This window comes from Ipomoea triloba, chromosome 10, assembly GCF_003576645.1.
Source record: "Ipomoea triloba cultivar NCNSP0323 chromosome 10, ASM357664v1".
In the NCBI taxonomy this organism is placed as follows: Eukaryota; Viridiplantae; Streptophyta; class Magnoliopsida; order Solanales; family Convolvulaceae; genus Ipomoea; species Ipomoea triloba.
The window spans coordinates 21,295,220-21,318,534 of record NC_044925.1 but is presented as its reverse complement, the minus strand read 5'-3'; the positions used below and the strand labels follow the sequence as shown (position 1 = coordinate 21,318,534).

The window sequence follows — 23,315 nt, the reverse complement described above, 5'->3', positions numbered from 1 at the left end:
GTCGCCCGTGCAAGGACATGAGCTACATGATTCGCTGACCTATTGACATGGCGAACAGAAATGTTCCCAATGCCACTAGCAATATACCGACATTGCTTAATAAGTAAACCGACGTAAGAAAAGTCATTACAAGCAGAATTAAAATTTAAACAAAAGCTTTGGCAATCAGATTCCACAATAATGTTGTTATAACCCCGATTCTTTATCCATGTAAGTGCTTCCTTTACTGCCATTGTCTCCGCAAGATAAGGATCTTTCGCACAAGGTAGAAGACCACTGAAGGCAGCCACAAAATGACCAAAGTGATCACGTATGACTGCACCAAAACCCACATTATCATGCAATAAAGAAGCATCAATGTTACATTTTACCATACCAAGAGGTGGAGGTGACCATACAGCAACTTCATATAAAAGAGTAAATTATAATTTTTATATTTTATTTTCATTTTAATAAAATCAGAACTTGTGGCATATAGGAAGTAGACTACGTTTATCATTTTTTGTTTAGTTTTTATTTTTAAAGAAAAAGGCCAAATAATCTTCTTGCCTTGGGACTTGGGTAGAACTTGGCGCTCGGAGACGGGGAGTCAGTGGAAACTCTGGAGCGACGACGTTTTAGCATTGGTCGCTCGGAGGATCTTCTCCTCTCGTCATCTGATCATCAGACTTTCCTGCTCTGAGTGGCCAGTTCTTCAAAGATGCCTCGTGCATCATCAGCTGTGGATCTCTTTCGCTCTGGTAATTTTTCCGGTTACCTCTGTCATTGCCAAAATTACTTTAGCTTTTCTCTGGTTTATGTGATTGCGTTTCATTCATTCGTAGCGGATCGGTTTTCGAGCAATTCGACTTTAAGTTGCTGTCTTTATATCAAATTTTGAATAGTTGAAAGTTGCTACCTCTATAAGCGATTAGTATTGTTTCTTATTGTTTTCGGCCTTTGAGACTATTAAAGAGCTGTGGATGGCGTTAATCAGATATGGATTTCAGCCCTTGAATTCGGATTGAAACGATAATTAATGCTTGAAATTTATGCCACTAGACTCAGAATAGGAATTTTGTTTTGCTAAATTTAGAAATTGATTGCTCAGAGTTCTGCGTAGTTCCCTTTTACAATAAAAGAAGTTTGTATGGCAGTTGAATACTTGGATGCATTGTGTCAATCCTTTAGTTCTGGAGTTTGAGGTTAGCATACAATGGTTAGTATTTTTAGTGGAAACATGAATTCGCTAGCATACTTTTAAATCATGTTGCTAGGATCAATAATAAGCTGCTATTAAATGATAGGATAGAAAGAGATTCATATGATAGATGGGGTTTGCTTAGAGATGTGTAATGTGTTTAAGATATTTCTTGTCTAAGAATTGAAAATGTTAAAGGAAAACGTTAGTGCCAGGCTCAAGAAGATGTTCATTACAACTAGTTAGATATACTGTTCTTGATAGAGATTACACTAACTTTTGCTTTTGATGTTTTTGCATTGGTTCTCTATTTTATTTACTTGCTATGGCAAACACATCATTGCTTAAAGGGTATTACACTCTCTCACGTGATTTCCATCTGTCCAGCTTCAGGTAAAGCAGCAAGTAAAGAGTTAGAACGAATTGATCAGGTCTTTTATACCTATGCTAATAATTTGTCTGGTGTAATTGAGTAAGTTTACCCATTCTTTTGTACATGTAATTGATCAAAGACACTTAAATTGTCTTACAAATTCTTTTATTGTAGAATCAGTGAGGTTAATTGGATTCTAGATTTCTAGTTTTAAACCAATACCATGGAGGTCTTTGTCCGAAGAAAATTTTGCTTAAAGCCAAAATTTAAAATAACATTGAAATCTTTTCAACTATTTATCTTGCTTCCACGGGTTGATAGTTTTTACAGTACCTACTACCTAATTTCATCCAACATGTTGCATGCATCTAATGGTTCTACTGCTATTTTTATGTTAAATTTGTTGTTCATATCTAATGTATAATTTTTCCCTTAAACAGCCCTGAAGGTATTGAGTCTCTCTGTTCAGATTTGGAAGTGGACCACACTGATGTTCGAATCCTAATGCTTGCTTGGTAACTTTCACTCTAAAAGTAGGACTTTCACAAACTTTGTGTATGTTTTGTGGTTTAATACTAATCCCTCGCATTTCAGGAAAATGCAAGCTGAAAAGCAAGGATATTTTACTCTGGTAATCAGGAGACCATTACTTGCACTTGCTTATTATCTATTAATCATTACAGTTTCTCTAACCAGCTTTATTGTCTTTACAAAATGATAATTTCTCGGCACTTAATTTTCTCTTTGTTTCTTTATTTTCCTGGTCCAAAGTATACTCATCCTATTTTCTTTTATTAGGAGGAATGGCGAAAAGCACTTAAAGCACTAAGAGCTGACACAATACAAAAAATAAAGAAAGCACTTCCAGAACTTGAGAAGGAGGTACCACCTTTCAAGGGTTTCATTTCCACTTATGTTAAGCCCTCTGACTTGATTTTATGCTGCTTGATGAACTCTGAACCCTTTCCTCTTATTCCTTATTTATTTTCCCCACTTTCTGTATGTTGAAGGTCAGAAGACCATCAAACTTTGTGGACTTTTATGCCTACTCGTTTCGATATTGCTTAACTGGTATGGCATTTCTATAATCCGCATAACACTTCTTTACAACCTCTTAATGTTTACTTGGTAGTTAAATGCTCTTTAATTTAGATTGTGTTTTAACCAGAACAAACTGCACAAGGTAAACAACATGGGATGGTAATTGGTAAAATTATAGAATTGAAGACAAAAAAGTTCCAGCTCTTACCTTATTTTCTCACATAATTCTTTTTTAGTTTCCACTTTACCATTTATGACAACTTTAGACAGGCAACTGGTTAATTGTTGTCTTGTCTTCTTGTATGCTACTAAACATCTTTTCTTTTTCCCTCTTGGTTTCTAGAGGAGAAGCAGAAGAGCATAGACATCGAGAGCATCTGTGTGTTGCTCGATCTTGTTTTGGGGCCCTATTTTTGCCCCCAAGTTGGTGCATTTGTCCAGTACTTACAGGTTAGTTATCTCTCAATGGTGATTCCTTCCGTTATCTTTTCCTTTGTATAGGTGGAGACCTTTTCAGTTTCCAAACTGGTGTGACATTGTCAGATTTCTGATGGTTATTTAGGATTGATATATACATGTGTGCGCGAGTGTGTACATGCATGTTGATGCTTATTTTAGCTCAAGCTAAATTCCTTATCTGGTATTGCCTAAATGATATGGACTGTGATTTAGTACTAGGTTGCCAGATGCCCAGACTAGCTGTGTTTTCCGATGCACAATGGTACCTTTTAAGTATTGGGACCATTTTGTTTTGAGAGAGATTCTATACTAAGTGAATTAGTGATAATATGTCATATTGCTTAATGATATTGTATTGGTGCTTGATTATTATTGTCAGACACAGAGCGAGTATAAGGTCATAAACATGGATCAGTGGATGGGATTTTATAGATTTTGCAATGAGGTAATGCTTCACTTCTCTTACCCTTATTTTGGTATGTCTGATGGGGGAGAAGGGCAGTGGAATTTGAATTCAGACCTACTGTCTAGAAAGGGTTGTAGCTTCCTACTATGTTACACCCCGAACCCCCTTCTTTCTACTAGATGAATACTTTTGGTTACTAGTGCTTCTTATACAAACTCGGGCACTTGGCCTTTGTGGTATGGTTCATAGCATTTATGGCTGTCTAGCTTTCAATAATGAGGCTTCTCCATTTGAACAGATAAGTTTCCCAGATTTTAGCAATTACGATCCAGAGCTTGCTTGGCCATTGGTCCTAGACAACTTTGTGGACTGGGTGAGAGCAAATCAGGGCTAGGTGAATTGCTATTCAGAAACTAAATATCTTTGCCTCACAGAGGCTAATGGATGAAAATTGGTACCAGCCTCTATTCCCTTATTATCAACTTTCAGCAACCAATTTTGTTTCAGAACAATGAACTGATACCAATCCAACATCCTTGCAGGATTCAACTTAAACGCATGTTTGATACCACCATTCATCTGTTCTTCTTGCTTTTGCATGTTGATTGTTAAAATGCTGTAACCTCTTTTGCTTCTGTATTTCTTGTCAGCACTGAGATGTAAAATGAAGTTGAATATCCTATTTATGGACTTGTATTGTTGATATAATATGATTGTGTATTGATCTTTACTGGTTTGTTTGTGTACACAACCAATAAACCTATTCTTATAGATCCATATTGTACTATAGTCCTTTCACAATGACCCAAAATTTGGGTGCCCATGATCTTTGATTTAAAAAAGTTGTCATTAGAGTGTATACTGTGTAATAACTCACAAACTAAACAGGAGGGTAAATCACATTATAAAGATCCTAATTCACAAACTACATAGGAGAATAAATCACATTACAAAGATCCAGATTTTGGGGTTCCATTAAGACGTGTTACAGTAACTGAAGGTGTAACTTAGAATACAAAAATTATATATATTTCACCTAATTGATCATCTTTGTTTGGTAAGGAGAAATAAAATTATTGGGAATAAGAAAGAAAGAACTGGTATAAAAATTAAAATGTCCTTATTTAATAATAATACTAATAATAATTAAGAACTGGTATGAATTGCAATTCAACAAAATAAGAAAATTACAATTATGTAAAATTGCAATTCTCTTAAATCAAATATGGTAATTTAGGTGGCCAAAAAATTGTGTTGTAATTGAATTGTAACTCATCCAACCAAATAGCCAAAATGTGGAGGAATTTGTATATATATAGAATGGAAAATGGAAAAAAATAACACCTCAACGGCTACTAAGTACTAAACACTGATCTCTGAATCGCACTCTGAAGGTTCTCTCGCCGCCGGTGATGTGTTGCTGGGTGGATGGGAATGATGCTCGCCGGTAAAACCATTTTGGCGCGAATCTCAGGGAAATTCCGACCCGTCCTAACACGATCCTTTTGCAGCAGCAACAAGCCGCCCGCCAACAACAACAGCAAAGAAGTATTAGATCCTTCTTCTTCTTCTTCTTCTTCTTCGTTGACTCGATATGATGCGTACAAGGAGCTGGAAAACCTTAATTTCATGTCGGCCGCTAAAATCCTCTTCACAGAGCCTCCCGAGAAGAAGAAATTCGGGTACTCTTGTCGCGAACTTTCTTTTAGGCATTTTATCGAACACTACTTCCCTATTCGATTGCTTACTTGTGTGAACATTTACGGCTTCCATGAGTTCTTGCCTGCCATTCTTGTATCTGTTATGTCGGTTTACATGAGAGCACATTCAGTGGAAGATGTTTTAGCTGTTTGATTTAGTGTATTTCTCTCTTCTTTTGAAAGAATTAAGCTTAGCTTCATAGGAATGAACATGTAGAGCAAAGAGCAAAGAAGAAGACAAGACATCTGTTGTGGTAATAAGAGCGGCCTCATGTTACCAATGCACTGAATCTGCATTCACCTTTAAGATTAAAGACTTAGAATGACCTGTGAATTGAATCTTAATGTGTATGTTGTGTGATTGTGGCCTTACTCAATGGTTCAATGGTTCAGAAGGCACTAGGCGCTAGTTGGACGCCTAGCGGCTAGGCGGCTGAGTAATTATTAAAAGAAAGAAAGAAAGAAAAAAAAAAAAAAAAAAAAAAGAGGCAGTAGGTTGTGAGCTGTTAGACTATTATAATTTCTCAAACTAATCAGCTAGATATGTTAGACTATTAGCTGAGTACCGAGGAATATGAAAGAGGAGCAACGAGTGGGTGACGACGTATAGGCAAGGGAATTTAAGAAAAAAAACACTCGGTCGAGTTGAACGTCGACTCGGCCGAGTTAGACACCAAGGCCGCCTAGCGGGCCGACTAAAAGTAGCCTAGGGCTGTAACCCCCTCGACTTATGGGCGCAATTTTTATAACAAAGGCCTTACTATATTCTTTTTTTGTTGCGAGTGGTGTTTTTATTCAAGTTATGTTGCATTTCTTATAATATTATTTAATTTTATGATGATCAGGCTGGATTTCCATCTGGTACAACTCTTCTTTGCCTGCCTGCCTTCACTGGGTACCTCTAATTCACATATTTAGAATGCTTTACATATGTTCTTTGGAGCTACAATCTGAATATCATATATCTTGTAACAGCTGTATATTTGGTGGCTCAATATGCTCGCTATGAGATCAGAAGAATGGAAGCGGTAATAAAACTTCCCGTTTGAATACTTTCCTTCTTCCTAACTCCCTCCTCCTCTTTGTGAAATATGTCGGGTTCATCTATATATGCACTATCAGTATCAGTGTCCAGTGAACATCTAGAATGTAACAATCTGAACCTCCTTCCTCTCTTGAGATGAAAACCTTCATATTTCTAACCACTCTCAGAATTAAAAACTTGAATTCGTTAACATTTTGTTTGACAAGGTGTAAATACAGTGCGAGTAGAAGTGCTGGAATTTTAGTATTTGCATCGCCTTTATCTTAACGAATGACTTCCATTGTATCCATGAACCTAGTTCCTAGTCAAACTATATAGAAATGTCTTTAAAATGCAAGATGCATAGTTTTTTAAAACCTCTTGTACCTGAATGGCAAAAACTCTCAATGTAGCAGGAAAGGCTTTTAAAGTCTTTGCACTATGACTGGTCCTTAATTAATTCTGTTGTTCAAATTCCCAATTCAGGAAGTGGAAGTGAAAAAGCAAGCCGAAGAAGAAGCAAAAGCGAAAGAAATGGAAGAAATGGCCGAGGTAGAAAAAGAAGAAGCATCTGAACCACAGCTCTCAGAGTTGAAAACGAGATTGGATAAGTTGGAGGAGGCAGTAAATGAAATAGTGGTCGAATCAAGAAAAGAGTCACCTGATGCAATTGGAAAAGGCCCAAAGATTGGTAGTCAGGATAAACAGCCAATATCTGGAGAAAGCAACACAAGTAAGAGCCCACAAGCAGGCAATTCTGATGCGAAAGACTATCCAAACACGAAGACTTCTCGGGAAAGAACAGTAGGTCCTAGTCAAGGAAAGACTGATGCATCATCATAGCCTGAGCAGCAGCACAACCTAAATGGATGATCCTCTCATCATCCTAAAAGCTGACAGGTTCCCTACTTATGTGTTATTGAATTATAGGATGCTTATAATTGGCCAAAAGGAGTATCTAGAAGATCATTAATCAGTACTGCTCGAAAATAGTTCATGAGATCAGATAATTTATCAAGGTAGCAACTTACTGATAAGGTGAGATATGCAGGCTTTTTTTTTTCTTTTTTTTTTTTTCATGGTTTATATGATACATTGATATGTTATGGTCTTGATTTTGTGGTATTTGTTGCATGGGCAATTCAATTTTTGGTAAGTTGAAACTTCAAAGAAAGAAAGTTTGCCTACTAATAGTTTTCTTCAAGTCCATGTTTCTTCACTGAGATGGGATGCTCTCTTCTACTAGTCTCTTTCAGAAATGGTCATCAAACAATTCCTGTAAAATGGATGTTCTCAAATTCGATAGGCCAAACATCTCAACTTTTTTTTTTTTCCAAACTTTGAGATGAGTGATTTTTTTATTACAAAAAAAAATAAAAAATGCGATGGTTCTAAGGAAAGCCATCTAAGTTTTTTGTTGAGTAATATTTAAACAAATTAAGCTTAGGCAAACTTAATACGCATTCATATTTTAACATACTCCGTACTTATTATTATTATTATTATTATTATTAAATGTATGGGAGTATTAAAGTAAAATGATTATATGGTATAAAAGATAAAATCCAACCAAACATATTATTATCACATACTCATAATATTAACTAACCACAATCTGTACACATTTCCATGAATTTGGCATTTTCATCCATTTAACATTTTCTAAAGTTGTTCTCAAAAAAAAAAAATATTTTCTAAAGTAATCTATTACAGATCCACTTTTAGTCCTTTTTTATTAGAACATCCTCATTTGGTCTTAGTATTATTATAGCATGACCAATTTTAGTCCTTCGGCAACAAAATCGTTGAAATATCGTTAAATACAAAGACATTACATTTCAATCTTTTTTATACAAAGTATGTTGAACCGGTATATTTTTTTATATTTATTTTTTTTTGAAAACATTCATAATTGAGCACCGAAATGTCCTTGTATTTTACGATATTTGAACTGATTTGTTGATAAAGGACCAAAAATGGTCATGTCACAATAATATTAGGACCAAAAGTGAATGTTCTAATAAAAAAGGACTAAAAGTGAATTGTCACATATAAATCTATGACCAAAAATAGAATTAAATCTTTTAAAACCAAAAAAAAAAAATAAAAAAATTGGATGGTCAGCCGCGGCTGACGCGCCCATTGCACCGCACCCGCTAGGCGCATTAGTTGCGCCTGACGCACTGACGCGAGAAGCCTTGGAGCATGCAAAGTACAAAGTTACTGTTCCAATATTAGGATTCTTGCAGGCTGATCTCAATACTTTCTCTCTCCATTTCTCTTCCTTCCACCTCAACAAACACTATTCCAAAAACTCCCATCAGATGTAGATGCACGGACTAGAGCCATTTGTGAGTGTTATTCAATCAAAATTTACTTCTAACTTGATTAAATATGAACTTGAATCGAATTTGAGTTTAAAAATATTTGGCTCACGATTTATCTCATTACTCGTAAGCTATATGTATATATAAAGCCATTAATAAGGGTTTAGACTTTAGACCATAGCCTGTCCCACCCTGTAAAAAGTATTGCATGACCATGATCCACACAGTTATGTGAATCATAAATAAAAAATACATTTTTAATATACTAAAAGTACATTATTTTTATACATAAAATAATTTTTTTTTAGAGTACATTATTCACTAGACATATGGGCCATTTCGTTTAATTCTTATTTCTTTAGGGCCAAATGGTTTCTGCCTAATGCTTATTGCTGAAATGCGGCAAATTATGTTGTGGACCTGGGTCCAAAACTACGTCGTTTTTGTCTTTTTTTTTAATTTAGTAAACATATTACTGAATATAGAGTTGTCCAAAACCAAAAATGTGTGAATGTAGAGGTTTCAAAGTGTGAATATAGAATATAGAAATCGTAAATGTAGATTTATGATTGTGTGAATGTAGAGTTGCCAGAAATGTGTGAATGTGGAGGTTTCAAATTGTGAATATAGAGTATAGAAATCGTGAATGTAGAGTTATGTATGTGTGAATCTGTAATAGAGTTAAAAGTTCTAGCAACTTGTAGCCTTGTAATGTGGAGTTCTCAAGTTGTGAATGTGGAGTATAAGACTTGTGAATATAGAGTTTTGAATGTGTGAATGTAAAATTTACAAATTGTGAATGTAGAGTATAATGTATGTGAATGTAGAGATTAGTTACTAAACATATAATCTTGTAATGTGTGAATGTGAAGTTTACAAATTGTGAATGTAGGGTATAATGTATGTGAAAGTAGAGTATAGTGTATGTGAATGTAGACCCAGTCCACCTTGCAAGGTGTACTTTCGGCATATCAACCCTGAAATGCCCTACCTCCCCAGTCTCAATTATTCTATTAAACATTTGTAGTCTTTTGTAGAACTCTGTAGAATCCTTCTCTCTCGAACCCTTCTGAGTTCTGATCTTCTCTCTCGAACGGGAACAATAGAAGCAATGAAGCAGAATGCAGAACTCTGTATGTACTAATCTCAGTCTCTGTTTCTCTAATTTTCTCCAACAAACCCTAGCCTCTCCTCAATCATCTCGTGCTCTCTTAGTCTATTCCTTAGTTCTTCTTTGACTCTCACTCTCTACATTTTCTACGAATCTAATACGAGTTGGAGACGCACTCACGCCCTCACTGCTCGCCCACTCGGCGTTCACACGAGTCAAGTTCAATAATCAAAGGTAAGTCGTAGACTAATTTTTACTCCGTATTAAGTATTTGTGCACTTCGAATTATATAAAAAAAATTCACACGAATTTTATTAACAAAATTATAGATTTGCTCGGTTCCTCCAGTGTCTGTCCAGGGCTACAGTTTTGAATTTTGGATTGTGTTTTGATTTTGAACCATTTATTTATTGTACCCAGGCATGTAATAGTATAATTTAATGTAGTGTAATTTATTGTACTTTACATTTGTTATTTATTCTGGATTGTAAACAATGGCGGATTTCGGTTACCGAAATAACAAAATAACGGTTATGTGTGTATAGTCCGTAGGTTATGAGGCTTCAGAAAAGCTTTCTGTTTTTTGGGTATTGGTGGGTTATTAACCGAAATAACCACCGAAGCTTACCCCTTGGTAGGCTGAGTATTCCTTAGCAATAATATGTCAATATCATGGGTGAATTGGTGAAATAATCTTTTGCTCAGTGTTTCCATTCTTCTTGGGCATATCTTTCTTTGATTTGAACGGGCTATTGTTGTTGCACTATTCTTGTAGTTAATGTGAACTTATTTTTAGTGCTTTGGACTTTGAATATTTGAAGTTTGGACAGCAATTTTATGTTTATTTCTTGGTCACTAATCTTTTTATGGTTTGAGTAGAAGTTTTATATTTTATTTTGGATTCTAAATTTTATTTGTTTTTATAATTCATGTTTGGAAACATCAGTTTTTAATATTTATAGTAGCAATTTGGAGTTATAAAACCTCAATAGGGTATTGGGTTTTTGTAGTTTACCACAGCTGCAATGGCGCCTCACTTAATTCTCAGACCATTGCGAGGAACGGCCCAGAGACTTCTACAGCAACTTAGTTCAGCAATCTCAACACCCACCAGAAATTACATATCGGAAATGCGTAAGGAAGCTTTTGAAGGCAAAATGCTCAAACTACTCCGAAATGAGGTTGAATATGAAATCGAACGCTCCCCTATCTCTAAGGTACTTTTTCTTCCCCGTTGCACCCAGACCCTTAATCAAGTTATATGTATTTTTTTATTTTTTATTTTTTCAGTTTAATTTCTTCAAATTTGAGTTCAGTGTTAAGAAACTTTTGTGCCTTTGACAAGCATGACCATTTCTTAGTCCTTTGATTTTTATTTATTTATTTTTGGGCTCGTTTAGGAATGTTAATTTCCACTTTTCACAGCAAGCTATGAAATATCCTAAATAATTGCTTTTGTGGAAGAGGTAGACTTGATTTCTGGAGCATAACTTTTTCATTTCATTTTGGTGCATTTTCTTTCTTTTCTGGTGGCTGAAAGTATGTATAATGTTGGATTTTCAGTATTTGACTAAACTACAATGAGGAGAAAACAAAAAATTTCTGATTTCCATGTTCAACTAGTGCCCATTGACAAATCTAATTAGTTTTCCTAAGAGAAACCACATTTGTTGGGTTTTTGGGTGCCAACAAGGATAGAGGGAGGGACAGGGGGGAAAAAGTAGAAAATAATTATTATTTCTTAAAAAAGCAGGGTAAAAAATAAATCTGTCGCGGATGCAGAACCTTTTTTTTTTTTTTTTTTTTGTTTTCGCAAAAACTGAACCAAAAACTCTCATTTGCAGGAACCAAAAACACACACTCTCTCCTCTCTCATCCAACAAGGTTAAATTCTAACAAAAACTCAAAAAAAAAAAATCATTGTTGGTGTTGCTCTAAGTCAGGCTTCTTCAATTACATGTTAAGTATAGTCCTTTTTCTGTATGATGCTAGAAGCCTAAAACATGTTTTCGTAGGGTCACTTGCATGTTGTGCTGATGATTTTAAGTGTATATGGATATTGCCCACTTTTGAAGTTAACTTTGTTTTAAAATTGCAGTCTGTCCCTGAATTTGAATCATTTACGATTGATAAAAGGGCAGGAGAGCAATGGATTAGACTGAATAAGAAATTTGGAGAGAAAGAAGAGATCAAAATTGATGTAACCATGTTCGATCGATCCGTTCCTGTAAAAAAGAGTGGCGGTTCTTCTAAAGAAGATGAAGTGTATCTTCATCTTACAATGATTGTTGATATCTTTAAGGGAGAAGGCAATGATGTGCTGGAGTTTGTTTGCACAGCATGGCCAGACAGCATTGAGATTCACAAAGTTGTAATGCGCGGGCATGGTCCAATTGCAGCTCAGCATTATACAGGGCCTCGTTTTAAGTATGCATCTCCCATAAAATTTACTGCACTTCTCAACTTGCTAAATGCTCTTATCTTACAATTTAAAATTTAGTCCTGTCTGGCTGCTAACCATTTGGTTGTGGGATATCTTTGGAATCATATTCTTAAAGCTTTGTTACTTGACATGAGCATGCATTTGCAAGCATATTTGAAGGCGAAAATGAGGTTTCATTCTTGAGACCAAGGTGATAACCAACATTTGAAAATGTGTTCGAAGCCATAATCATAAAAGCTATTCTTGAGATCAATTTTGCCAATTGATTGGACTACTATTTCTATACTTTAGGTGAATTTATGAAAAACTTCACTATGTCATTCATGACTCTCATTTGTTTTGTATTTTTGTTTTTGTTTTCTCTTGTTGAGAGGAGCACTTGTATAGTTAAATGCAACGAGATTATGGTCTAATTGCTTGATTCTTTTTATGTTCAAGGGAACTGGATGATAAACTGCAGGATGAGCTTTATGATTTCCTAGAGACTCGGGGAATCGACGATGACCTTGCTGTATTCTTGCACCAATACATGAAGAACAAAGATAAAATTGAATATGTCCGTTGGATAGCAAAGATCACTTCTATCTTAGAGAGGAAATAGGGGAATAGTGCATTTTAGTTAGTGTTTTTGCTTTTCCACACCCTTATTTTCACTGTGGAACAGTACACATGGCACTAGGAAACATGATAACAGATTAGATGACAGAGAAACTAAGCTAAGGTATACATCCTTTCAGATTTATTACATATTTCAAGAAGAAGGCTTGGTGTTGTGGTGTATAAGAGCAAGGTAGATCATTAATTTGAAGAAGAGGAGAAAACAATGCTGCTCAGCATTTATTCATATTGAAAATTGATTTCTTGTGCTTTGGAAATTTTCATTTAGATTCTTACATTTTCCTGGTCTCTAATGCGGGCATACATAGTTGAGAGAGAAAGATGTTGGCTTAGGTGTTAGCAGTTTCTCTTGTTGATTGTGTGACCTATCTGGTTTTTAATGTTTGATTGTGAGAAAAGAAATGTTTGAAGCTCTGGCTTTTCGGCTTACAGGCGCATTTTGATTGATCATAGCAAGAGTTTGTATGTTGGTAATTGGGATAGATCTACTGTTGTTTATGTTAGCTGCTATATCTATTCAAATTAAAAATTAAACATTAATTGTGTCGTATGGTGGTTAAAGTTGTTATCTATATTATGTTAGTAATTTGGGTTTGGGTTTAATCTTAGTTGTATGTTTTTACGTTTCCTCTTTTGAAGTATGAGCTGGATTCCTACCTGAAAAACAGTTTTATAAATATCCAATTTAGGGGGAAAGCTTGCTTAAAGTGTTAAAAGTCATGTTTAGTTGGTTCTTTTGTTTTTTTTTTCCTCTTGCCTAGCTACTAAAACTTAAAGACTGAGGATAGAAGATTTGATGTCAGACTGAGGATAGAAGATTTGATGTCTTCATCTCACCTAGGGGTTTCAATTTATAGTGCAAAGAAATAAATAAATATAAAAAAGGATATGATTGTGTTTCTGATTTATTCTTGTCTAATCACTATTTTAAGCTTTCTCCCGTGCATTCTGATTTGCCTGATTTCCATTTTTGTATTCATTCCTTTTTTTTGTGTGAATAAAGTGGAATGGGTGCATATCAAAAACTCAGCCAAATTGTCTACTACCTATGTTGCGCATACAATCACCTTGTTTGTATTGGCCGTGTTTTAACCAGACTTTCGTAAATTTGGTCGTGTTAGCAATTTGACCGAATCCAAACGCTAATGTTTTAGTTTGGTAATCGGTTGTTCTGAGTAGCGTTTTACCAAACATCTCTCCACAAACTGCTAACAAACGCTAACGGTTGACTGTCAAACAAGGTCAATATATAAACATAAATGTGCAATCCAACTATTCGCTTAAACTTTTAATTGAGATTGAATTACACATCATTCAATTTGATATCAAAGTAAACCCCATGGAAGAGGCAATAGATAAAAACTAAAAAGAGACTAAGAGACTATGACCCACGTGTTGTATGCAGATTATGAAAAAGTAATAAGCCCCGCACACATAAGAGGATATGTTGAACATATAATATATAAACATAAATGTACAATTCAACTATCAGCTTAGACTTTTAATTGATATATAAAGTTATCATTCAATTATATACTCTAAAGAACCTAGTTAAAAACTTAAAAACCATGTTATGCCTAGTTTTGGAGGCACCAATAAGCTCTCAATCATTACTGCATGGACCATGGTCCACACAGCTGTGTGGACCAAAAATAAAAAGTACATTATTTTTGTACTGAAGGTACATTATTTTTGTACTGTAAGTACATTATTTTAGGGTACATTATTTTTGTACTGAAGGTACATTATTTGATAGATACTATCAAATAATGTATCTACAGTACAAAAATAATGTACCTTCAATACAAAAATAATGTACTTTTTATTTTTGGTCCACACAGCTGTGTGAACCATGGTCCATGCAATAATTTGCCATAAGCTCTAAGCAGGAAAATTTAAAAAAAAAAAAAAAAAAAAAAAAACCTTTCCCGGAAAGATGCAACTCTAGTATCAAACCACAAAAAACAAAGCTCCTAACATAGAAAACTGAAGAAGAGGACAGAAGAAAAAAAAAATATCAAGCAAATATTGCCATATTGAACAGAAAACTGCAATGATAATAAAGCAAATCCATTACAAACACACCATGCAAACGATATGGTTAACATACACCTCAATTCGGATAACAATCTCCCAGTTTCTACTCACATTATGTTGCAATAACTCAAGACCGTTTAAGTGTCACCTTACCTTCCAACAGTTGATGCCCAATGTCACCATACCCAAAGACATTAGGAGCTCCCCAAAGCATTTAAGTGTCACCTTACCTTCCAACAGTTGATGCCCAATGTCACCATACCCAAAGACATTAGGAGCTCCCCAAAGCGTTTAAGTGTCACCTAACCTTCCAACAGTTGATGCCCAATGTCACCATACCCAAAGACACCTTCCAACAGTTGATGCCCAATGTCACCATACCCAAAGACATTAGGAGCTCCCCAAAGCATTTAAGTGTCACCTTACCTTCCATTAGGAGCTCCCCAAAGCATTTAAGTGTCACCTTACCTTCCAACAGTTGATGCCCAATGTCACCATACCCAAAGACACCTTCCAACAGTTGATGCCCAATGTCACCATACCCAAAGACATTAGGAGCTCCCCAAAGCATTTAAGTGTCACCTTACCTTCCATTAGGAGCTCCCCAAAGCATTTAAGTGTCACCTTACCTTCCAACAGGAGCTCCCCAAAGCATTTAAGTGTCACCTTACCTTCCAACAGTTGATGCCCAATGTCACCATACCCAAAGACATTAGGAGCTCCCCAAAGCGTTTAGCGCTAATACCTTTCTCAGATTAATTCACCAGTGATAACTTCCCCTCACCAGGTCCAACTATATGTCTAAAAGCTGTTAACTGTCCACAAGTATAAAGCCAGAAAATTAACAACAATAATTTCCAGTAGAATATCAATATAGCCTTCTAATCAAGAGCAAGTAATAATCAAATGAAAGAACCAAAAGCATAAATGGTAATTTTTTTGGCAGCACAATTCACATTGTAGTAAATATGAAGGGCAGAAATTGTGATATAATGCATATGATTTCATAAATAAAAAACAAACTTTTTCATTGAGAGTATACAAAGAAGTGTGGCATCAACAAGCACACACGTAAATCCATAGATTTCTATTCCTGTCTCCCTTTTTTGTTTTTTTTTTTGGTTCATAGTTTTTATAGTTTCTTTCATATAATACTATTCTGTCTATTCTGAATACCTAAAACTGTAGACCGTACAAGACACCAGTATACTTCTCTAACGAGCCACTAAAGAAGTTCTCTTTCAACTTTCTGAAGGTACAAGCTGTGAGAAGGCTATCTGAACCGGCCTGGTGGCAGATACCAACTCTCTCAACCTCCAGCAACTCTGCAAGCTTGTTCAACCCACCATGAAGACTATTGCAGAACTTCATCAAATACTTAATATCATAAAGAACTGGGAAGTAAAGGTTGATCAAGGTAAAGAACCCGACCTGCGTATCTGGCAATGAGTGGCATGTTAAGACCTTGAGCAAGTACCCGAAATCATATCCACTGTGAAAGGTAACCCAGTGCACGTTATCATTCAGCACAATCCCTGAAGACATTAGGAGCTCCCCAAAGCGTTTAGCACTAATACCTTTGTCGATGTTCTTTTCAAAATTGATGCCACTCTGGCGCAACAACTCGATTGAATCAATGGCAAAAACATCCTCGTTGGGATTGAATTCCCGGAAATTGAATTGCCAAATGCAGTACTTATCAGTTCCACACTTTGGCAAGTTCCCCTTCTCATCAAAGAAAGTGAGCCCTAGCTGAATCAGCCTCAACATGTCCACATTGTCCTTTAGGGTCTGATAATGGTAATCATAGCTGCTCTTGAAATTTCCCACAGGCCGGAGCACAACGCCCGGAAACTCTGTGTCCATGGCTATGTATGGATAACTATCAACTATTTCACGGATGAGAGCAAACTCTTCTTCAAGATTATCATCCCAAACTTCTCGAATATGAATGGAATCGTCTTTGGACAAAAGAGACATCTCCCCACAAACACCAAAACACCTTCAACAACCCTACTCAAATCACTAAAAACTCCTAATGAATCACAAAAATTTTTTTACGACTGTACAGCATCTGAATACGGATATATCCAAAATGCTTCAAATTCAAAACAGATCTGCAACAAAATAAACAATAACAATAAATCTGATCAACAATATACAATCCCACCAAATATTTTCCACAATATGTATAAAACATCCATACACAAACAAACAAAACTCAAAATTGATCAAAATGAAAATCTACCGCCACGAATAATTCATCCATTAAAAAAAAAACAATACAAATTAACAGAAACAAAAATGAACCCAACAAAAAATCGAATCTTACCTTCTACTCAATAAAGATGCCGACTCTGAACCGTAAATCGACGTATTGATGGAGGAAACGGATGTAATAAAAAAGAATATGAATTTGGCAAAGATAAGCATGAAGAATATGAATTTGGGTTATTAAAAAAGAAAAAAACAAAAAACCCTATGGTGTATTAATTGATAATTACTATCTTCCTATCTATAGAAATACAGATTCGGAGTCATCGGGGTGAACGCGGATGGGTCCCCCTTCCTTGTTCACCTCCTTCAATTATGCGAAGAACTTTCTAATTTTTAAATATTTCCTTTAGATTTTCTGCAATTTTTGTTTTTCCGTCTGAGAAACAACAGGGAGAGATTCGGAGAAGGAGATCAAAGATTTCGAAAAAGTTTATATTAAGATAGAAAGCCACTTTATAGGCATGGATTTTTGTTGGGTACGTTTCATATAAACATTTATTGGTAAAAAATAATAATTCAAATATATGTGGATTTTGATACTTCAAATCAAATACTATCCTATCTCATTTTATATATCTACTATCTACTTCTACTATACTAATAAGAGACAAAGAGAGTTAGGCCTAAAATGGGTATAAAAAATGGCAGTCAAATTATTTAATCAAATGGATGGTTCAGATGAATTATTTAATCAATATTAATAATTCAGATTAATATTATTAATAGAGATTACCTAATTTAACCATACTTTTATGATTATCCGTTAAATATTCTCTTCTCCGATAATATTCCGTTAACTTTTAACTTACCCATTAATTTCTATAAGAAAGATCTTAGGTTCGAACATCATCTTAATCAAATTTGACATAATTAAGTTTCTCACTCTATTTACTCTTATTAAATTAAATAAATTAGTAGCTACAACAAAAATTGATACATATGTATTTCTTTAATTTAGAATTATGTGTCTACAATACCTTTATTTGAAAAAATTATTCATTATCAAAAAATTAAATTAAATAAGAGAAATAATTTCATTAGTTATATTGTCTTTATTTTCTCTCATGCAAAGATTCTTTACATTCAAATTTATCAATTGATATTCATTACATTGTCCATTATCTTATTTTTACAATATCTTGTAATTAAATATCAAAGTTATAGTACAAAATAATGTTATATATTTATTTACCAAGTATTTTATTAATAGTTAATACTATGAAAAAAAATTTAAAATAATTTGAAGCTAATTATATTAACTACTTGGGGATTGGTTGACAAAGAGAGTACTCAAATAACCCAACAAATTGAAGAGGAATCGCTCTATTTTACTCTTATTGAATTAAATAAATTAGTAGTTACACAAAAAAATGATACATATCTATTTCTTTAATACCATGAAAAAAATAAAAAAGAATAGTTTGAAACCAATCATATTAACTACTTAGGAGATTTGTTGACAATGAAAGTACTCAAATAACCCATTACCTAGCAAATTGAAGCGAGAAACTACCTTTTAATATCTTTGGAATGTATAATATTTTAAATTTTTATTAATTTATTTAATCTTTTTTCTTAAACTAGGGATTTCTAATTCCCTCATTTTCATGGAATTAGAATCCCATGGCCCCCCATGGGATTTTAATTCCATGGATTTTAGGAAGAAAAAAAGATCATCTTGAGACAAAATTACCCCTCTATTTTTCAACTTAAAATTGATGGTTGACCCTCCCTTTTAAATTATAGCGTGTATTATTCTTCGACTGCTCTTTGTGTATGTTCATTTAATCTTTATATGCAACAACTATTCAAAATTTGAAATTATTTATATGCATTGTTTATATACAACAATTTTCGTTTATGTTCATTTGAATTCTTTATATGCAGAACTCTTCAAAATTTACATTCTTTATATGCAACAACTCTAACAATTTGTCAATTATAAATAATAATAATAATAATAATAATAATAATAATAATAATAATAATAATAATAACTAAGGGCATTTTAGACTTTATACTACTTATTCCCTCTCAATTCCCATGTATACCAAACATTGGAATTGAAATTCCCAGTAATTTTATTCTTGCCAACCAAACACTGGAATTTAAACTCCCACTTTATTCCCGCATTATTCTTTTTCCATAAAATTGTAATTATTTTTCCACCTAATTCCTTCCCTCCAACCAAACGCCCAGTAATAGAAATTTAATTAAAATATAATCAACAATTAAATTAATTATATAATGATTTTAATAAAATGATAATTAAAGAATAGGAAAAAGATATGATAGATATAGATGTATGGTAATAATGATGGGGTTAAAAAGTAACGGTGTAAGGGTAGTTGTATATAACAAGAATGTAGTAGGGACAATTTTGTCTAATAACATTGAAGTGTACAACATTTAAAGCAAAATGTATATATTTATTAACATAAAAAAAGTGGGACATAAATCAAGGATATAACTTTGATTGACACTTATTATGTTTTTAGATTAGATATGCTAATAGTTACTTTTGAATAAAATCTTAATAAATATGGTAATTAAGAAATTAATTCACACATTATACTTTTATTAACTTTTTTTTATATACTTTCCGTAATATAAATTTTATCTAATCAATTAAGAAAATTAATGGTACACATATTACGAACATAATTAAAGAAAATTAAACATACACATATTACAGACATAATTAAATGAAATTAAACATATACATATTATTTTATTAAAAATAATATATATATACTCCTTAATTACCATAATTATTCATATTACATTGAAATCATAATTGGCATGATAATAATTAAGAATAATATATACTCTTTAATTACCACATACTAATCATAAAAACGACTTAATTTATATTGGAATTTATTATAAATTTTCCTACCCATATAGGAAATTAAACATATAATTTTCAAGTAAATATATTAAACACTAATATACAAATCTTATAATTTCAAATAAATGTAAACTTTATATATATATAAAATATATTCGTGCATCGCACTGGTACTATTTTTTTTGAATAGTACTCACTGTATTACAATGCAGTATCTGTTCGTATTACCGCCACTGAGGCTCAAACCCACCACCTCCCGTATAAAGGGAAAGGTTTGATGCCACTGGACCACAAGGTCCTTGGCAAATATTTTACAAAGTTAAATCCTTTATGTTGTATTAAACAAATCCGGTATGTTTGATAATAAGGTGGATAGTGTATATATAGGGGTGAATAATAAAAATAGAAACAACAAAAATGGTTCTTACAAATTATTGAAAAAGAATTAACCTATAAAATAGTCATTATAAAATACATAAGTAAACTCTCAAATATTATAATTATTTATAGTTAATTCAAAATAAATTATATTTAATAATTAATTTCAATTCAAATCATTATTTTCAAATTTCAATTTAAAAACATAATCAAGCATTAACAAGTTCAAACATAATCATAATTCACATGCCGCAAATTCACAATCAACATTAAAGTTCAAAAAAAAATGCCACAAATTCACAATCAACAATCAAAATTATTTATTTTATTAAGCAAATACCAAATTTAGTCCCACGACTATTAATAAAATGACAATTTTGGTCTACATGTTTAATTTCTACCAATTTTGGTCCACAACTATTGTTTTAATACCAATTTTCATCCACGACTATTGTTTTAGTGCCAAAATTCATCGCGCTGGTCACCATCTGTTTTAAATGTGCAAAAATATAAAATTGTTAAGGATATTTTTATCATTTTCAACTTAATATCTCAATTTGAGTATGAATTAAGTCCTAAAAAAAAAAAAGATTGATCAAAATTCATAGTTTTCCTCCTCATTTTACCTTAATTTGAGGAGGATAACTATGAATTGTGATCGATCTTAGAGGTTAAATCTCTTTATTCATGTTCAAATTGGAATATTGAGTTGAAAAAGGAAAATATCTTTAAAAATCTTAGATTTCGGCACGTTTTAAACGAATGGGTGACCGACGCGATGAATTTTAGCACTAAAATAGTAATTGTGGGACCAAAATTGGTATTAAAATAATAGTGGTGAAATTAAAATTGATAGAAATTAAAAATGTAAACCAAAATTGTCATTTTGCTAATAGTCGTGGGACCAAAATTAGTATTTGCTCTTATTTTATTTGTTGGAAGGTTCTATTGTCATTAACTGTTGTTTTGGAGCCCAATTACTTTAATTTTTTATTGGGTCAAACTTTTTTTTTTAAAGTTTTAGCTCTATAATTTTTAGGGCTTATTGGGCCAACCCATTGAGTTGGGGCCCATTTGACATCCCTATGTACTGCCCTAATTTTAGGGTTTATATAATTAGTATATATCTCGTCTTCCTCGTCCTTGCTCGCTCACAGTTTCTTCAGTGCATTCATTACAGGTACACCATCACCCGTCTCTAATCTTCTATGCTATCTATACAATACATGTCTTATTTCTATGCTTATTTCTAGTAATTTTTCCTATGTTGAATAAGCGAGCTCAATTTTACATAATTTGATCTGGTTATAAAGGCTTAAACTGGAACTATATATATATATTTAAAAAAAAATATCTGAATTATATATAGACAATAAGAGGTTTAAGTAGTGGGAGAGAGACTAGCAAAACTAGATCATTGCTATGAAGTATTGTGAACTATTAACCTTCATGTTAAATGCTATTAATATTATACAGCTCGAAAAACGGAAGTGGTAAGGCTACTGGCTATCTGTGTCATACTCCTCTGTGTTTTGTGGTTGTTTCAAGCATCAAGGCTAGTGATTGTTGCATTCAGAAATTTTGTTTTGCTAGTCCATCCCCCTTTTTAAAGTTATTATTTTTTGAAGTCTTTAAACAATTATAGATAGATTGATAGATAGGTATGATATTTACTATTTTTTCTAAGTTCTGGGCTGTCTAATTTGATAGATGCTTTCAACATTTTTATGTTGCTTCTCTTGACTTCTTTTTCTCCTTGCAGGACCAAGGCAAAGAACTGAAATAACAAGATAAAATGTCAGGGTATGTAATGTGATTCTTATTACTGTAAGAATGCTATTGCATCTTTCTTTAATTTATTTAGCTTTTGATATTAAGCTCACTTGATTAGGATGTTATGATAATTTGCTTTCTTCGTTGAATAGACATGGGTGACATTGTTCTATTTCCATTGTCTTTTCCTATGAAATATGATGGATGTGCATATATCTGGTTCTTGCACATAGTTCAGAAAATTATAGGCGAATGCTTAGTCCAAAATGAAGCTTTCTGATCATATTCTTATCTGACATTTTCCTTGTACTAAATTTTTTGCACACTTCCAAAAAAAATAAAAATTTGCACTGTGCTTTCTTCTAAGTGTTTAGGATCAATTGGATTTGTTTTCCAATCTATCATGTTTCAAATGAATTTTTTTTATCATCTCCATTTCTTTGACCTCTAGTATATTCATATTACTAGCTAATATTCACTCCTTTTCTGATTAATCTATCTCCTCTTCCTTGCAGTGAAGAGAATGTTGCTGCTGAGGCACCTGCTCCTGCTCCGGCTCTCGGTGAGCCCATGGATGCAATGACAGCATTGCAGCTTGTATTGAGGAAATCATTGGCCCATGGTGGGTTGGCTCGAGGTCTTCATCAAGGTGCCAAAGTGATTGAGAAGCATGCTGCCCAATTGTGTGTGTTGGCAGAGGACTGCGATCAGCCAGATTATGTTAAGTTGGTCAAAGCACTTTGTACTGACCACAATGTGAACCTAATTACAGTTCCTAGTGCAAAGACACTTGGAGAGTGGGCCGGTGTAAGTAGGATGCTTTTTTTTTTATCAACTAATCTTTTTCCAAGATAAAAGTGCAGAGTAGAGAAACACTTTTCAGACTGAATGCTTGAGTTATCTTGAATTAGTTCTTAATTATTTATTCACTTGAACAGCTGTGCAAGATTGATTCTGAGGGGAAAGCTAGGAAGGTGGTCGGATGTTCTTGTGTTGTTGTGAAGGTTAGCCGCGAATCTCCTACTACATTGTATGTTTATAATATCGCATTGCATTCGTGTGATAACTTTTGGATACTCTGCAGGATTTTGGAGAGGAAACCGAAGGTCTCCATGTTGTTCAGGAGTATGTGAAATCTCACTGACTAGTACTGGCTTTGTAGTTGTAGACTCGTTTGCAGATTATCTATAGTGATGGCCAATTTGGCATTTTGTTTGAGACTTCCTAAGAATCTATTTATAGTTCGAGCACCATTGACCAATAATATTTGTGGGTTTTGATGATTACACTTAAATTTTATTGCTCCATTGCATTGTA

At 33.6% G+C, this 23,315-nt stretch overlaps 5 protein-coding genes across 6 annotated transcripts; 4 read left to right on the top strand and 1 right to left on the bottom strand.

The window, feature by feature from the left end:
* Positions 1-523: 523 nt before the first annotated feature.
* Positions 524-4,236, top strand: LOC116031506 (DCN1-like protein 4). Its single transcript, XM_031273732.1, has 10 exons — positions 524-740; positions 1,568-1,652; positions 1,994-2,068; positions 2,148-2,184; positions 2,352-2,435; positions 2,564-2,624; positions 2,938-3,044; positions 3,433-3,498; positions 3,758-3,913; positions 4,002-4,236. The coding sequence occupies exons 1-9, from the start codon at positions 701-703 to the stop codon at positions 3,851-3,853; spliced, it is 651 nt and encodes a 216-aa protein (XP_031129592.1). The 5' UTR covers positions 524-700; the 3' UTR covers positions 3,854-3,913; positions 4,002-4,236.
* Positions 4,237-4,814: 578 nt separating this feature from the next.
* Positions 4,815-7,387, top strand: LOC116032796. The gene is made up of 4 exons (XM_031275513.1): positions 4,815-5,141; positions 6,005-6,054; positions 6,135-6,187; positions 6,670-7,387. Exons 1-4 carry the CDS (start codon positions 4,888-4,890, stop codon positions 7,024-7,026), a joined length of 714 nt encoding a protein of 237 aa, XP_031131373.1. The 5' UTR covers positions 4,815-4,887; the 3' UTR covers positions 7,027-7,387.
* Positions 7,388-9,518: 2,131 nt separating this feature from the next.
* Positions 9,519-13,164, top strand: LOC116031642 (uncharacterized protein At2g39795, mitochondrial-like). 2 transcript variants are annotated; one of them, XM_031273899.1, is made up of 4 exons: positions 9,519-9,855; positions 10,614-10,838; positions 11,720-12,048; positions 12,503-13,164. In XM_031273899.1, exons 2-4 carry the CDS (start codon positions 10,647-10,649, stop codon positions 12,663-12,665), a joined length of 684 nt encoding a protein of 227 aa, XP_031129759.1. In that variant the 5' UTR covers positions 9,519-9,855; positions 10,614-10,646; the 3' UTR covers positions 12,666-13,164. The 2 variants fall into 2 exon arrangements, with proteins under 2 accessions (XP_031129759.1, XP_031129758.1); XM_031273898.1 differs by having other exon boundaries at positions 9,520-9,855; positions 10,632-10,838.
* Positions 13,165-15,701: 2,537 nt separating this feature from the next.
* Positions 15,702-17,423, bottom strand: LOC116031500 (probable CCR4-associated factor 1 homolog 6). Its single transcript, XM_031273726.1, has 2 exons — positions 17,052-17,423; positions 15,702-16,836 (listed from the first exon to the last, which is right to left on the bottom strand). The coding sequence occupies exon 2, from the start codon at positions 16,697-16,699 to the stop codon at positions 15,896-15,898; it is 804 nt and encodes a 267-aa protein (XP_031129586.1). The 5' UTR covers positions 16,700-16,836; positions 17,052-17,423; the 3' UTR covers positions 15,702-15,895.
* Positions 17,424-21,352: 3,929 nt separating this feature from the next.
* On the top strand, positions 21,353-23,315 carry LOC116031873 (40S ribosomal protein S12-like). The gene is made up of 5 exons (XM_031274209.1): positions 21,353-21,405; positions 21,988-22,028; positions 22,514-22,805; positions 22,937-23,002; positions 23,083-23,315. The coding sequence occupies exons 2-5, from the start codon at positions 22,021-22,023 to the stop codon at positions 23,140-23,142; spliced, it is 426 nt and encodes a 141-aa protein (XP_031130069.1). The 5' UTR covers positions 21,353-21,405; positions 21,988-22,020; the 3' UTR covers positions 23,143-23,315.